At 40.6% G+C, this 17,947-nt stretch overlaps 1 protein-coding gene across 1 annotated transcript in view; it reads left to right on the plus strand.

Moving 5' to 3' along the window:
• The window catches only part of LOC306967924 (contactin-associated protein-like 5), an 87,231-nt gene extending 69,496 nt beyond the window's left edge, over positions 1-17,735 (plus strand). Inside the window, exons 18-24 of the mRNA XM_079563126.1 lie at positions 4,210-4,449; positions 7,619-7,846; positions 10,878-11,011; positions 12,547-12,634; positions 12,725-12,925; positions 15,659-15,730; positions 17,240-17,735. Coding sequence (XP_079419252.1) covers positions 4,210-4,449; positions 7,619-7,846; positions 10,878-11,011; positions 12,547-12,634; positions 12,725-12,925; positions 15,659-15,730; positions 17,240-17,430 — 1,154 coding nt within the window. The 3' untranslated portion in view covers positions 17,431-17,735. The remainder of the gene's footprint in view (positions 1-4,209; positions 4,450-7,618; positions 7,847-10,877; positions 11,012-12,546; positions 12,635-12,724; positions 12,926-15,658; positions 15,731-17,239) is intronic.
• The last annotated feature ends 212 nt before the right edge of the window (positions 17,736-17,947 follow it).

The raw sequence follows: 17,947 nt of genomic DNA on the forward strand, positions 1-17,947 counted from the left end.
CCCACTACATTTAACATCAACACTGTTTTGAAACTTTTCCCTGCGATTTCAAGACGAATTTAATGATTTAAAAAGTGGCTGTGTCAGTGTCAGGTTGATCCCAGGTCCTGTCGTCCCCCTGTCCGCTATGGTCCGCTCTGGTCCGCTCCTGCCTACGGAGCCGCCATCTTGACTTTTCCCTCGCATTCAAGATATTGACAACATAAATATTTGCAAGAAATGTCACTTGAGACTCATAGGGCCAGATCTTGTGACTGGCGCAGTCCGTGCACAACTCTAAACGCAACGTGGTACACGCGCGATCTTGCATGTGGCGCAGGTTTTGCTCTAGGGAGAGGCCGTCTGAGGCGTGGTTCATTACAAGTAGCACTTGTGCTACTCTTCTGTGGCAACCTTCACATTATGTTCCTCTTTACATCGCGCTGCCTTTGCCTTGAAAAGTCTGTTTGAGCGTAGGTTACGCATGGGCCTACTTTGATACAGTTGCTCAAGGCGCACACCCCTAACACCAAAACAACAACCGTTTTCCATAAATAAACCACACACGCCTTCAAGTGCCACATTTCCATCGTGTGTCAGTCTTTACCTCCTGATGATGCTCCTTGTGTAGCCACAGCTCAGTCCAAAAGAAAGAAGTGCATTTTACAGGGCGCATAACAACTTTTTTTTCTTTCCAATTCAGCCGCTCCAAGAATCCTGCAGCTGAAGCGCAAATGTTCCAATACGCTACAGTTTTCTTGCAACTGCTGCATAACTCTGCAATTCCTCCACAGCCTCCAAATCCTGTACATTTCGTAATTTTGCGCATTCGAACGGTGTCCAACACCGAGGCTGCTGCCTCTCTTTCCCCGCCCGCTCATCATGATCTGCAGCGAGTGGCTGCAGCAGCGGAGGAACAGTTTTATTTCTTTAATCTTTATTAAACATTGCGCGCTGCATCATACATGGTATGCGTGTACAGGAGAACCCACCGCCTTCCGCAGGTCTGGGGAAAGCATGGGGAGGGGGCGGCACCACAACATCGCAATTGCGAGTCTGTCCCCCCTCCTGTCCTGCCCACTTTGTGCGTCAGGTATGACACTGGAGATTGCAAGGAGCGCCACCTGTCTGCGCACTCGTCTTCTCTACAGCCTGCGCTATGAACAACAAGATCTGGCCCATAGTCTTAAAGCACATGCCCGTAAATGCCCGGTTTGTTTGGTAGCCGAAATTAGGAGCCTGATTGACCCACGTATGCGCAGTCGAGATGGGCATTCGGCTTATTCACCCAAATGTTTGCAGACTTTGATTAGCATACCTGCAGATAAAAAAGCAAAAGAAAGAATATGCTTCATGGAACTTATGTATACAGTAGATGATGTGCTTTTGTTCAGCTACTGGGGCTGGAGAGCTTCTTGTGGCTTCCGAGCTGTTGATTGGTGACCACTCATCTAGTGACATAAAACCATCCATTTTCAATCAAAATTTCTACTATGCTTTTTAAATTTAATTGACCAAAATGTACATCTTCTACCCGTACTACCCGTACTTTATTGCTTCACACTTAACTATTCATTACAACACAGTCACACCGTGCACTTCATGAAGATAATAAAGCATAACTGTAAACTTCTACCAATTAAAACAAAACCATTGTCATTGAGTTGACAATGTAGCTCCCTCGATGGGGCGTGAAACAACTCTCATGTTTGTCCAATTGTTTTTGTTTTAATTGGTAGATGGTTTGACATAGCTACCTGGATGACAGAGAATCTACATTGTTTAAGTCCTAACGCTTGTTTTGATCTGTTACTATGTGTCTGTGCTTTCTTTACTTATGCCAATTACTGAAAAACAGACAGTGAATCAAATCTGTATATTTTTTGAAGACAGCAGCAACTATGTTTTAGCACAAGAAAAAAACTCCCTATTTTAACAAACACACCAATCAGATGAACATATTGACTTACAGCATTCTGATTCTCACAGATATTAGCAGCTGTTTGGGGGTGATTTTGATGGTGGCCAGTATTTAGATTATTGTACAACTGTATTTTCTGGATTCGTGATATGAAATGTGTTTTTAATACAATGCAAAACATGCTCTATGGCCATCATTTATGCCTTTGGCTAAAACTAATTTATTCCACTGTCTCTTGTGTCTTTTCTAGCAGCACACTCTTCCCCTTTGATTAAATGCGTCTTCTTAATAAAACACTGGGAGGGACAGAGATACGAAGTAAAAAGACTTGTTTTTTTCATGTGATTGCAATTTTCAACCAGTTCATTGGTATTGAAAAATAATTCATAAGGAGCATGTATATGACAAATGAAAATACTCTCTGTAACGTATAATTTAGTGAAACTTAATAGTTATCTGCTTCTGGTGTGCGGGAAGTGCTAAGGTGCCAGTCTATCAAGATGATCTATTTCCTCACAAAGCAAATGTAATATCCATGTGTGAATATGTCACAGCGAGCCTCGGGTGGGATTGAATCAATTCAAGTTAATGCAGTTTTAGGCAGTGCGTAATGTATTTTAAAATGTGCAAATGACCAAATTACTGTCACTGTCATATAGAAGAGGCTAGAACATTTAGTTTGCAATTAACTGTCGGGCAATCTGGAGCTTTTGGGAATCATGTAAATGTCATCTGTTAATTTTGTATTCATATAAAAATTATTATGAACTAGTGTAAAAAAAAATAGATGAAAATCACTATTTGAAAGTACGGTAAAAGACTGCGTTCATTTAGGCTGTAAAATATCCTTTGCAAACAACAAAATATCCTGTCTTCAACGGGTCTTATTATACTGTATGTAAAAGCTGCTAGTTGTCATAGAGCCGTGGGTTTTATCGCTTGTCATTACGAAATCCACACATCCCGAGATTCCTAGCAACAGAACAATTATATTTATAGGGGCTTCAGTGATACCTTTTGGCTACTTCCATCCTTTTGTGTGGTTCTCAAATCACTGTAGTTACAGCTTATTTATGACTTCAGCGCTCGGTTCTTGTGTAAAGTGCAGTACTTGGCAGAAAAGCACAGACAAGCAGCCTTTTTGTCTCCAGTTCCTGCTACATTGATGGATTCTACAGCTGCATATAGTTAATTACAGCCTTAGTGTTATACGTGGCATCCATTTTTGCTTTTGCTTTGCGCGCAGTTTACCACACAAGGCATTTACGCTTGCTTTATCTTCCCATAAGCTACACTCATGTTGATAGTTTGTGACACTGGTGTAGCTCTTCAGCTTACCATTAGTCCAAATTGTGCATTTATTTTTAATGAGGTCTCGCCAGCTCCTCCCAAGATCCACCATCAAATTAAATAAGCACTTCACATAAATCCTAATCCTGTGCAAGTTATTGTAGATATTTCTCTGCTGCACTTGGTGGGAGGAACGCAGATCAGGTTTTCTATGAGTCGCTCAGTTGGTGAGTGCTAACCCAATGACCCAAAAATCACTAGTTCCATTCATTGGTGTAGGAATGCGTGTGTGTGACTGAGTGAATGCTGTCTTGATATAAAAACACTTTTAGTGTGCAACAGGGCCAAACAATTAATTGCAATTTAAAGCAGTACTAAGTAATTCGTGTCCCTAGAGCCCCACATCGTAGCATTTTGCGCTTCTTTTTTTTCCACTGAAACGGGGCTGTCAATACTGTGTAAAGGGCGCTAGCCCGCAGTTAGCTTTGCCTGTTAGCCTGTTAGCTTCTTCTTCGTAATTCCATTTGTGCGTATGTGTGTATTGGGGCCTCCGACCCGGTGCAGGGAAAGCTGTAATTGTGGTTTTCTGGCCAGAGACACCGGGGGAGATGAAAGACCCCCCAATCGTCCCATTAACACTTGTATTACCTCCAGAGGGACTACGAAAAGTATTTATTAAGGTAAACAAGTTACTTAGTACTGCTTTAAGCAAAATCACAGTATCAATGGTAGCAATTAGCAAATTACAGGGGGTGCAATTCTCTACGTACAATTTCCTTTTCAACCAACAAAGCCTGACTTCATGGGGTCTGGTCTTATGTTTAAAAGATGCTGACCCTGTAGTATAGACCTCTTGCAAACAGTCCACACAAATGCACGTGATTCTTGTATTTGTTAATATATTTCAGTCTTCTCTTAAATGTTAAACTCCCATGTGTGTTTAAAACGTGCACTCTGAGCGGAATCAATGGTGGTAGAAACGCACCATATAAATGTGATTCCTACCATTTATTTTTCAGGAGGAACAGCGTCGCAGCAGAGAGGGTTTCTGGGCTGCATTCGGACCCTTATCGTCAACGGTGTGAACTTCGACCTTGAGGAGAGAGCCAAAATGACGCCCGGGGTGAGCTCTGGTTGCCCGGGTTACTGCAGCGGCTCCAGCAGCCTGTGTCACAACAGAGGGAGGTGTATTGAAAAGAGCAGCGGCTACATCTGTGATTGCTCCCAGTCGGCATATGGAGGCACCACCTGCGATCAAGGTGAGACCCACTGGCTTTATCTCTGTGGAATATTTAGGGGTCTATTTACTTAAGGTGCAGTTTGAATCACAAAGAACTAGCTCACTTAACTAGGATGCAATAATTTGCAATAATAACTCAACTTTTCTTTGCTGACCCCTATACAGATAATAATACAGAGTTTCTATTTTATTTCTTAATTAATCCCAGGTTGCATTAATGTCTTTTAGTCCATAACTTCACGTGTAATTGAAAATGTTATATGCATGTCCAGCAAGTCAACACACACAACCCATAATCCATAGCCTCCTTTAAGCTGGCTTTTGCCAAGTTGGCACATAAAGCGACCACCTGCGTTCAAGGTAGGCAGCGGCATTGCTCCAGCTTCACACTTCATATAATTATTTGAACAGATTAATGCTGATTATGGCAAACAAAGCATCGATCACTGTCTGGGTCATTCAGTTAGGCCTGTCCGAGGGAAATGGGAGAAATGCAAGAGGCAATTAATACTTGTCCGGGCTCCAGACTCGGAGAACATTTAAAATGCATTAGACCAGATTATCGGCGAACAACGTGCGGACGGCTAATCCACACCCACACACACGCACGCACGCACGCACGCACACACACACACACACACACACACACACAGCTTTCACACCAGAGTCTGGCTGCAAAATGGAAAAAATAGTGAAGATGACTTTGTAAAAATGTGTTGATTGTGTAGGAGAGGGTGTGGGTAGTGACAGCTACACGAGATCTTGTCAAATCACCCTGAAAGGCTAAATCAGACCATTAAAAATAATAATATGGATTTATAGTGCTTTTACTGCTTCAAGACTCTCTATCACCAAGGTCAAAAAGCTTAAGAGTTTTGAAAATTTTACTTGAATTAAAGTAAGAAATCATCAATAAACTATTCTCAAAAAGTGAACCTCACCACAGTCTATAAAAGCTTTAGATAAAAGTTTGATGTCAAAGGAGGTGCTGAAAAGATGTAAGTATAAACACATAATTTGGAGTTGTTTCTTGTTCATGTGCAGGTCCATGTGCTACTTAGAAATGTGTGAAGCCGTTGATTAAAACTACGGAATTGTCAAACTCAGTCACATATTATTCCTAAAGCAAACACGCAGTTCCATTTCTATTGTGTTGTAACATGTTTTCGCTGCAGATAACGAGATGTATTTATCCATAAAGAGCATATTTTTGGTCAAACAATTTTCTGTCATTATATGCTATTAAGGTAATTACAACAGAAATACATACTCAGTAGCAATTACCTGAACATGCTGACAATCGAAATACAGTTTGGTCAATGTTTACACTATGTCTAGTGTTAGGACAGTACGATATGAAAAAATATTTTTGATAAGTATACCTTCGGTCATTGGTCATGCGTACATTGGTGTATGAAGGAGAGTGTGAGTGGGTGACTGGTTCCTTGCTGTAAAGCGCTTTGGGCCTAATGAAGGTAGGAAAGCGCTATATAAGTTGAGACCATTTTACCATTTATGGCAGATCATACGCGACTTAACGGGTGGGCCTGGGTGGGTCCGACGATCCGCATGATTTAGTGTTTACTGCCTCTACCAGGACAGAGACAGCTGCGGGGCCTGCGGCTTTGAATGCAGGACGCACATCTGGCTGTCTCTGTGCAGAGGGTTGCATCGGGCACTCTGCTCCAAACCGTTTGTCCGTTCCTCGTGTCCCCGACCCCTGGCTTGTCATCCCCACAGCGCTGTTAGTGAAAGTGCGGAGTAGAATCGAGCTGCTGATCATTGGTCAATAGCGTTGCAAAGTCGCAGATGTCTTTCCCCCTCTCTCTCTGTGCCGTCTTTCTTTCTCTCTCCGCTGTGACTGTCTCCAGAGAACATTACAGGAACACTGCTGCTAACTCTCTGTCGGGGCATCAGAACTTATGTTTGCTGATGATTGTTTTATATTTTATCTGATGAACAAAGACTTCAGCACAATGCCTGTGTGTGTGAACTTTCCCCTGATCGTTGGCCACGTTGGCACATGTTTCCTTTGCTCCTCGTCCTTTTCTTAAAGGTACACCGCGTAACATTTTGGACCATACTATTGCCATCAGTACAAAACATGCTCTTAATGAGCAGCTCGACACAAACAATTCTATTACTGCGGTGGGTGATCAAAGAATGGATTTGGATGTGAACCTAACCTGTTTAATTGTCAAATTCTGCTGACTTTAGTCACATCTCCATGGAGACAAGCTGGAGGCGTACCCACTCCTGGTAAAGTTACAGTCATGTCTTAAGAGAGCTGAGCCACTCACAGCAAAGGCTCATGTTTCTTTGTATATTTATGAGATATTTTTCAATTATGAAAATATATGTGATAAAATAAATGCCCGTATTTCAATTTTAATTTGTGGGCAAAATTCTACGCGGTGTGGCTTTAATGAATATAAGTAGTTTTGTGTCAATTACATTAACAAAACAGCGGCGCAAATACTGTTCAATGTCATTCAGTCACAGTGGCCTGGTGTGTATAGGAGGCATTGTTGCAAATAGTAAAACTAAATCATAGTCATGCCACGATTTTCTTAGGAATTAAAAACAACTGGAGCCAACATGCAAATATTGAGATTTCAAATTAAGTTTTTTTTTATTTATTTTTTATTAAAGTTTAGAAAAGGAAAAAACAAAAAAAACTGAAATTTTGCTTTTCAGATTTTATTTTGAAACAGAATAACCAATGGTTTAAGGGTACACAGATTCAAAATAAGATAGTTATATTTGACAACCTTCTTGAATATTGAAACATTGCAAACTAAATTATTGCACTGGTGACCTAAAACGTTTCAACACAATAATGTTCCATTAAAAAACACTCACTGTGATTTCTTTTTCTCTTGAACTTGTGTCAAGAGAAGACTAAAAAACAAAACATGCAAGTGACTTCAGGCAATCATGTCTAAAACTTGACTTTTACACATTTTGAAGTTGCCATGTTGTTTATTTTTAGGCGTAAATAAGGATAAATCTCAGTCAGACCTCAAGGACTTTACGATATAGATATTGCATCATCTAATATTGTAATAATAATTTGGGGACCATACACTGTGTAAAGCCTCAGTGTTTTACTTTCTTCTTATAAAACCATGTTTTTATTCTAATCTTGGCTGCAGATTTACTGTACTTCTCCGCTCTCATGTGCACAGAAGTGTCGGTGTCTTTTGACCGCGAGTCCTCCGTCACCTACGCCTTCCAGGAGCCCTTCTCCGTGATGCAGAACGGCAACTCCCCGGCCTCCAGCGTTTCCACGGAGAGCCTGAGCCGCGCCCGAGAGGACATGGCCTTCAGCTTCAGCACGACGCACACTCCCGCCATGCTGCTCACCCTCAGCACACACAGCCAGCAGTACATCGCTGTCACACTGGCTAAGAACGGTACACAGACTCTACTAACTGCACTGTACACACCAGGACTTGCTCACTAGACACATAACCTGGAATATTCTGCAGCCCATATATATGTAGATTAATACACAATAAAACAAAAACTTGGTATAACTTACAATATTTCTCTTATTGGCTACAAAATTACACCTAATTCAATTCAACTTACCAAAGTGGAGAGGAAAAAAGTTGTTAACAACGGCTGCTAAAACAGAAATGTACCGTAATTTGGCTTGTTGGTTGACAAATTATTAATTCCAAACCTGTCATAGTTGTGTGGAGTAGTCTTTGCTTCTCCAAGAGGTTGCTGGTGTGATTCTTTGGCCTGAGGTTCAGATTTTGTCCACATAAGAATGGTTTTAAACATGCTTGAGAGTGGTGCTCATAGAAACCTTCAGAAATCAACCACTTTCTAATAGAACATAAGTAAGTGGCTTGCTGAGGAAGAATTGTTTAATTAATGCTTATGTGAGCACACCGCACATCAACTCTATTTGACCTTATTATAAAGATTTGCTGAGATTGTTCTGCGTTGGTGAAACATACAAAGTTGTTCAAAGTGTTAATTAATACAGAATTCAACTCACTCATCTCGTGTTTGGATTTGAAATGTGAAAAGAGGTTTACAGTTTGTACAGTAACAGATTATGCATTTGCAATTAATCATTTATTTGCAGCTTTTTCTTTTGTTCAGGCTTCAATAATGAGACCTTGAACTCTTGCATTTGTTTATACACCGGTAGTTGTCTGTCAGTGCCAAACACAATTGCGAACAGTGACATTTCAAATATTTAGTGTATGAAAATTAAAGCCGTTGATGCCTCTGGAGGTTTTGTTAGTGATACTCTGTTGCTCTGATAGGTGACTCATAGATGACTGTAGCTGTTGATGGAATTAGAGATTGAAATTATGCAAAAACACAGGTGTGGTTCAGGGTGTCAGGGCATAATAGTCACACCAGCATGCTTACCATCTGTTTTCAATACATATATAAATAAATGTGAATTGATGCATGTTTGTTGCTTATAAGACATAGCAAACTTTGCATATGAATTTAATTGGTTTTACATTGATTTGCCTCCCATTGTACCTTTTTCTGTTTTATGCCACGGACCAGCATACATATTGTTTGTAATATTGCCTGTAATTGACTCTTCAAATCATAACTACACCGCCCAAGAAGTGACTTCCTGTTTCGATCTAGCACGCCAAAATAAAAGCACACAGCTCGTCTCATTGATTAGTTCAGCAACATTACAAGAATATAATTAAATACACACATTTTTAAGTGTTTTGTCTATTAATAGTTTGGCAGAAAGAAAGTTGAACTAATGAACTGCTGTACTAATGAATAAGATGGTGCTTTTATTTTGGTGTGCTGGATCGAAACAGGAAGTCACTTCTTGGTCGGCGTTGTTATGATTTGAAGCTATGCACGGAGTGAATTTGCTTTTGCAGTTAGAGTACAAGCTTGCTATACTGTACTATAGCCACACTGACCTTATCCAACACACAAGTCACAAATACACTCTGATGGAAGCACAGATTGACTCATCTTTACTGTCTGAGTTTGACGGATAGACGGATAGATATTGCCAAGTAGGCCACCAGGTGAACTGTGTCTTGCCTTGGAGCCATTCTCCTTTTGTCAGATTTCCTGTTGGTTGCGATGTATCTATTAAAATAAACCAGAGAGTACCAAGACATCCTGACAGTGAGTGTACAATAATGCTTCAATAGCTCCACCTACGTTTCCGTAAACCTCTACAGAAGCGGCTCGGCGTTGCACACACTGACTGTGCATTTCGAATATTGACCCATCGCCGCTTGACAATGCGCGCTTTCACACTCTTTGATCTGCCTCTGAGTGTGTGTAGGAGGAACGCTGGGTAGATATTGACTTGAGAGTGAAGAGCGGGGAGATAAATATTTTTATATCTCAAGCAGGGACCCTAGTGGCGTGAATAAGGAGGGCTATTTATAAGGACGAGGCACAGACATACAGTAATGTGCATAGGGTTGGTTATGAAATGAAGAATATCTTTGGGTAGAGATGTGCCTTTAGTATTTGACACAATAATCCAACATAGTAACATAGTTTGGTAAAAAAAAAACATTATTTATTTTGTATTGAATAACAAGTGTTAGGGGTCAGATAGGTCTTTGTTGTCATCATTTCCTTGTAGGAGTCGCAGTCTAAGCAAATACAGGATATTCTGAACTCCTTCCTCCATATGTTTTAGTAGATTTTTGAAGTCTTTACTTGTCTGTTTTATTTCCGTCTGTTTTCTCTGTGTGCATGTTATGTGAAGCAGCACCACGCTGATGGACTATAAATACTGTGCACCTCACCTTGCCTTACCTTACTTTACCTTAAATAAAGCGATTTCCGCTCTCAACTGCCTAGACTTTTTCATCATACTATAGATATCAGGATCAAATAGAGTATTTTGTTCAAAATCTGCCACATTTCTTGTTCTTGTTCTTTCTTTTTCAACTTTGTGTCACTAGTCAACAATATGTTATATGTTAGTCTGAATATAACATATTGTGCATTTTCTCCAATTCAGCTTTACACATATCTAAAAGTTTACAGCCTATAGGCCAGTGTTACTCCTCAAGACCTTAAAACTGATCTGAACGGATCTTTCTCCTCGCGTTGTTGCTGTGTTGTCACCACTTTTTTTGACATTTCTTTTCATTGCTTTTTTGTTGCTCTTTTGTGCCGTTTTTGTCACTTTGTTGTCACGTTTTCGTCGCTCTTTTGTTTGCGTTTTGGGGTCGGGGTTAAGAGGTTTATCTCATTGGCTTCTGATCATGAAACGTGCCAGTAGAAATCTTCAACAACACAATCCTGAGCTCCAGTATACTATCAGCCAGTCGATGGGATCTTGTGCAGTGCTGGAAGCATATGAGGACAGGAGTAATTTTATCTTTACGTCTCATCATCAACTTATTTTAAAGAAGCTAACAGATGGTTATGAAGAGCTTTATGTGAGTTGCTGTCTTTCTTTATGTCCAGGGAGTCTGCAGATCTGGTATCATCTGAAGAAGAGCCCGCATCCCGACGTGCTCAGCCCCAGCTCCAGTAATTTGGCAGACGGACGACTTCACAGGATCCGCATCAACAGAGTCAGCAGCAATGTTTACGTACAGGTGGGAAACAACTCTCCCAAACTCATAATGTGTCAATAAAAGTTCTGCTATAAAGCGGTTCAGCGTAAATTCAAAAGCACCACATTGAAAGTGGAAAGACAAAGGGAAAATTGGGGAAAAATAGGGACCGGACATTACTGTTGCTGACTCACCACTTGTGATACAAATTAGATTCAAAGCAATAGAACCGTTAAAGCAGACCCTCCTGTGGCTGATATCGGTTGGATTAGTCTCAAAGCCTGTTATAAAGACCAACAATATTATTTAAAAAAACTGCAAAACTTAGGTCAATCATTTTCATATTTAGTTAAAGAAGAACTAAGTAACTTGTTTACCTTAATAAATCCTTTTCGTAGTCCCTCTGGGAGTAATAAAAGTGTAGATGGAATAATGATTGGGGGGTCTTTCATCTCCCCCAGTGTCTCTGGCCAGAAAACCACCCTTACAACTTCCCTGCCTCCGGGTCGGAGGCGCAATACACACTAATGGAATCACGAAGAAGATGCTAACAGGATAAGAGGCAAAGCTAACTGTGGGCTAGCACCACTTAAACAGTATTTGCCAAGTTGGAGTGAAAAAAAAAATATCTCCATTGTGTAATTGGATGTACAATATCCCTAATTAATGAGTAATAAAAATGCAACCTGCTCCGACATCTGCAGCGGCACTTATGGCCTCTAGGGGCATGAGTCACTTAGTTCTGCTTTTGAATTTACGATGATTGGCCAAGTAAATGTCATCTGAGTGGAGAACCGTTGACAAGTTGAAAAGTTAAATCCCGGACCTCCTCAAGGTCATTGTGAAGGCAAAAGGTCAGGATTGCTAAATGAAATACTATAGTCGGGTATGCTTGTTATATTGTGCCTAAGCAGTTTTATTTAGCTGTAGGGTAGCTGGAGGAACATTGAAGAAAATCATTCAAATACCATATGTTTTATTTATCCATTCATGACAGATCAAGGCCTCGAATATAACCTCTGAGAGTCAAGGCAAGCAAAATAATTTCATTGCAATAAAATGTCATTCACATTTAAATTGCAGAGAACACATAAATATATGCCTCAGAAAAATCTTGTTACCCTTCCTATATTGAATTATCTCATTTGGCGCAATAAAAAAAAAAAAAAAAACATCCCACCTGTTTACAATCTCAGGCTTGTTATCCAAACGGCATAAATAGCTAAACAGTTAAATGAATTGTATGCAGCCCGGGTTGAAATCAATTTCTCGCTGAAATGAAATCCATTCCTTGCCGCCACAGAAGCTGATCTATAGGCGTTACCACGGCCGGCGCTTATTAAACATCAGCGCATGTAATCACGCCGCGCTTTATTGCGGGTCATCGTGTCAAGTGATGCATCAGGGGCCGGTGCGCGATGCGAAGAGAACGCTCTAAATCACTTAATGGCTAACTGTGGGGGGATATGTTTTCGCCATCAACACAATTCCTAATCTATAGCGTCTCGGAAATGCCGCGGCAGCTGTTATCTCGGCGTGCGTTTCTTGTAACCGACTTGTTATTTGATTTCAACCAGATCGACCAGGACGTGCACAGAAAGTACACGCTGTCATCCGATGCAGAGCTCCTCCTAATCAGATCCCTGACATTGGGCAAAGTCATCAGTAAGTTCTCCTATTACCCCCGGTGTGAAGTATTGGTAATTTCCTGTCTCCGTGCTTATCTGTGTATATCTGTGTCCTCCATCTGTGCAGGACAGGAGATCTTCAGCGAGGAGGTGAGGCAGGCGGCGTCCCGAGGGTTCGTGGGGTGTCTGTCCTCGGTTCAGTTCAATCACGTGGCCCCGCTGAAGGCCGCCTTGACCAACAGAGGAAGCTCATTGGTCACTATCAGAGGTCCGCTCGTCCAGTCCAACTGTGGGGTACTGGCAGATTCAGCGTCTCATACAATGAGAGGTAGAAATTTATGTCTCTCCAAATTCGCTCTGACTTATAGGGATTAGATGGAAGTAGGCATTTTTATACTCACTACTGCCACCTCAGGTGTCACCCATAACTGCAGTTTCTATATTAAGCTCGTGCATGACGGCACTTCGGACCCGAATTAACAACTGTTTGAGTGACGGTGCAGGATTTTAGTGGCGGTTGTGGTGAATAGGTCTGGGCACATTCTACACATTAGGACATTGCTGGAACATGTAGGGGGAGGAAAAATACATAATACATCATTTTAACCTTTTAAACTCCAATAAATAGTATAAAATACTAGTGTTTATTTTATTAACTTGGCTGGGAATGAGATATCACCTGCATGTAGGAGATGATGCTTTCATTTTACAACCCACTGCAATAATAGTTTTGTTGGTGTCTAGCTGAGCATGTTTGGGATTGCTGACATGTTTGGTTTATGCTTTGAGCTTTACCGCAATTTAGTTGCTGTTTTTACATGTTGCATCAGTGTAAACCTGAATTTTCTGCAGTGTGACTTTTTTAACTGTCAAAGGTTGATTTTTGTTTCCCTTTCTGGGGTTATGGCATCACATTATCACGTTTAATGTGCAATTATTTGGGATAAGCCTCTTTCATTAATAAAGTACTTTGCCTCTAATCATTGTCCACTTAAAATGGATTATGACCATAACATATTACAACTTCTTTTCACTAATATACTTATCCATAGCTTTAGACTCAGGACAGTTCTGTTCCCTTTATCCCTCCTCACTTTACCACATCGCTAACTACACGCAGGCACTCAAGATGAGTGCTCTGCTGAGTCTCTGCTTGTCCACACCTCTCCTCCCTCACCTCTCGTCCCAAAGCTGCTGTGTGGCACAGCTCACCGTTTGTTTAGCATTTCAAAGGCTGACCTCCACCTGGTGTCCACCTGTAGGCACAGACCTGCCTGACTAATGGATCCCGCTCACTTAGCCCCTGTTTTCAAGTGCTTCTCTGAGGCCACTCTTACCATATTTTATATTAGCCATTATGCTATTATAGCCCAAGTTGTGCAATTCAAAGGAAGCCGTTTAATACTTGTCAAGTCATTGTTGGTTCAAAGCCTTGGAAATGACGGTTCAGGCATGATAATGTTGTGGCCACATAGTATTTAAGGTGTTGCATTTTGTTTTCCTCCAGTAAAATTGATTACATTTTAACCTCTTAACCCCTGCCTTAACCGAGCGCATTTTCTCCAGTTCGGCTTTACTCAAATCTGGCTTAGAAGTTGCAAGCTCGACTGGAGCTTGCAACTTCTAAGCCAGAGTAAGGCTCGTTTGAAAACTAAGACTAAGAAAACTGATTGTGTCTTTTTTTCTGCATTGTCGCCACATTTTTGTCCGATTTTTGAGGTGTTTTCGTTTCTTTTTTTAGTCTTGTTTTCACTTTTTTTGTCGTATTTTTGTCATTTTTTGTTGCTTTCTTCATTGCTTTTTGGCGCTTTTTCATTGTGTTATTGTTGCTTTTCCGCACGTTTTTGTTGCATTTATGCTGCAGTTTTGTCACTCTTTTGTTGCTTTGCTGTGTTGACACTTTGTTCAAGAAGCTTTTAGATTTGGGTAAAGCCGAACTGGAGAAAATTTGCTCGGTTCAGGTGGGGGTTAAGAGGTTAAGGTTTGCTCCAGGACCCTCATAAAGATGACTGTAGTTCTATCAAGCTTTTCAAATGAGCTTAGGATATGGTGATATCTATAGATGCAGCAGTGTTTGGAAAGTCGAATGAAACAAACATCTCAATTTAGCCAAAAATATCTTAAAGGTGCATTTTGTAACTCTTAATATGGAAAAAAAAGTTGATATTTGTGTGTATTTGACCTTGTAGTGACCCAGAGGCCGAGTGGTCAGCATGGCACCTTTACTTTCTATCAACGTGGTCTCTCGGACGCTCCAGGATCAATTGTTTGGAAGGTTTTCACTGCTCTCACCAGGAAACCTACAAAACAATTTGATCCTGGAGCGTTGTAAAGACCACCGTTATCAAAAGTAAAGGCGTCATGCTAACAACACATACAGCCGCTGGGTCACTACAAGGTCAAATACGCACAACTCAACAGTTTTTTCCCCACATAAAAAGTGACATAATGTCCCTTTAATTAAGCCATGAGTCAGAGGATTAGGAAAAGTATGCTAATTTACTAGTCACTAAGGTAATTTTGAACAATAGTATTTCTATCATATTTTACTGTGCGCATGCTAAGTTGCAGTGTCTTTTATCTTGTCTAGTTCAGTTCACTTTATTTGTTCCAGTCACACACAATAATAATGTTCATGTTATATAAAAACAGTTCATTTCTATAGTTCAATGTCATCATTTCAGTGCTTTGTCATCACTGAACTTTTGCTGCCAATAAAAAAAAAAACAGAAAACAATGAAACCACCAGGCCTTATCTTCTCCCCTCATAAAACACGCTTTATTCAGATCCACTCAATTCAAATCCATACTTCATTACCCTCTTCCCCAATGGGCTTTACTGCGGGTCAGACTCGGATGAATTTTGTGGACGGACATTTATATTGGGGATAAAACTGCAAATTTATGGAACGTGATTTTTTCAGAAGTGCCGAAGTGCTAAAGGAATACAAATATGCTTTCAAACAAGACAGAAGAAGCTTAAGAAGTTGATTGTGAAAATTGATTGTGTCTTCTGCCTATATAATGTGTTAATGAACTGCCGTGTTTCTGTTTGACTTAGATCAAGGCGCTGCCAATAAAGGAGAGATGCAGAATGGTAATGGAACCCAGAAGGATATGGCGGTAATAGCAGGTTTGTTTTGCCTTCACTATTTTTGCATTTTATGTTTTGGTCCTAATTGAAATTATATGTTGTTTGTAAGTCCGCAAAATTTATTCCACTCATTTGCTTCTACCTCATCTCCATTACAGACACATTTGGCGATTATGTGTGGAATTGAATTTAAGGCTAATCTTTTAAAAGGATACGAGTCTGCTTTTGAAACGGGGAATTGGCCCCCACGTTAAGTCGTTGGCTTTGAAGTGATTTGTACTGTTTTTATGATAAAGCTCCTTGTACGACCAGCCATATTATTAGGATTAAGTAACAAATAGTTTTAAGCTTGACTGACAAAGCTAATGGTGGTTGTCCAATTTCCAAAGTAGGAAGAGGATAATTGTGAGTGCCAACGTGTTATGTTGCTCTTTCAGTACTTTTGAATGAAACAAAGATGCAACTTTTTTCTTTTCTTTTTTTAAGTGCACAGACATCTACCAAGGCTGTTTTTCAATGTATTTATTTATATATGCTAGCACTTATGTAGCATAATTTAGGCACCATGCATGTGGGGTCCTTTTTCAGTTCTTTATCTGTACCTTGAATAACAATAAAGTTATGGAATGGAATAATGGAATGGAATAATGTGTATTTGTAGTTTGTAATAAGACATAAAACCCTAACCTCAACCCTAACCTTAAGGGTCTCATGTCTTATTACATTATGTACATCCAAACTACAAATACACATCACTCCATTGTGTGTATGTAACCCATAAGTACAAGTTATTGCAGTACACATTGCTACATAGAACATTACATTGTACTAAATTTGGCAGGTGCAATATCAAGGGTACAGTAAAATAAAGTGCTACCGTTATGGATCTTATCTTTATCTCCTGTCATGCTCAAATATTTCACCTGCCTGGCCAGTAAGCCACTTCTATTTCCTGTTCAAAAGCAGGAGCATCTGGGACCCCAATCCTTTTCCCTATATGTTTTTTTATTGATCCAATCACTAATGCATAAAGCTTGATCACTTCTCAAGTATGAGTGCTGTTTGTCAGTCTGCTGTGTGATTTGTCATTGTACTTTTTCATGTCTTTGTATGCAAGCAGTCATGTTTGCTTTGGTACTGATGGACTGTGCATTTCTCTCAATGGTTAACCCACCTGTCACTGCCAATGACACAATGTAAAAGCGCGTTGTCTGGTTGGCCATGGTAATATTTTGCAATTGTGAAGAAGTCAATAAAGCAAGTTCTTGAAGCTTCTTTAGTTAATGCCATGTAAATCTAACAAACTACTGCCAACCATAACTATAGTGACAGATTCACACATAGCCAGGCCATTTGTAGCACATTCATACAAGGTATTGTTGTCCCATTTGCCATCAAAGCAGAAATATACAAACCACTATGTAGCTTACACTATCCTTCTGTGTAAATCTCCCGGGGCCAAAATGTATTCCCAAAGATGACCCGTTGTTTGTTGTTTTCGCCTGCAGCTTTCACACCCGCTAATGCGTTTTCCTTGCTGTTCGCCAGGTGTGGTCACAGCCGTGGTCTTCATCGCCGTGTGCGCCTTAGCAGTGGTCACCCGCCTCTTGTACCAGCAGAGGAGAGCCCAAAGGAGCATCAAGGAGGAGCACAGACACACCATGTACACGGACTACGCCCCTACAGAGTCGCACCTGCACCCCGCGGTACGGGACAGCATGAAGGAGTACTACATATGACTTCAGGATCCACCAAAATACCTCCTCAATGGACTGACAAACGGATGCAGCGTGCCTGATGCGTCCCGCAAGACTAGATACATACTATGTGCCCTGCAAGTAACACAGGAACATTGCACAACGTCCGTGGCCTACAATTTCCTATTTCCCATAAAGAAAGAAGGGTCTCTACAGCTATTGCGTGTCCCTGACATTGGTGAACATAACTGCTATAGGATTCCGGTCCGTATGAAACTTGTTGCTTGGAAAATGTTGTGGAAAGGGTTAGGTTTGTGTACAAAGTATAATTCGTTTTTGTATGTTCAAGGTTGAACAAGCGAAAAATAGTTATACTTGGAAACCAGCTAGGCATAACTTTGTGACCACCACGCATCGATTGTTTTCTCAGCAGCCTCATTCACGCTCAGAAGTCGCCTTATTTCATTAGTCATTCGTATTTAATACATTAAACGCCACCGTAACCTCCATGTACAATATTTTAAGGCTTCAAACGCAACATGTGTGTGCGTTAACCATT

Source organism: Gobius niger (genome assembly GCF_951799975.1).
Source record: "Gobius niger genome assembly, chromosome: 9".
Classification (NCBI taxonomy): domain Eukaryota; kingdom Metazoa; phylum Chordata; class Actinopteri; order Gobiiformes; family Gobiidae; genus Gobius; species Gobius niger.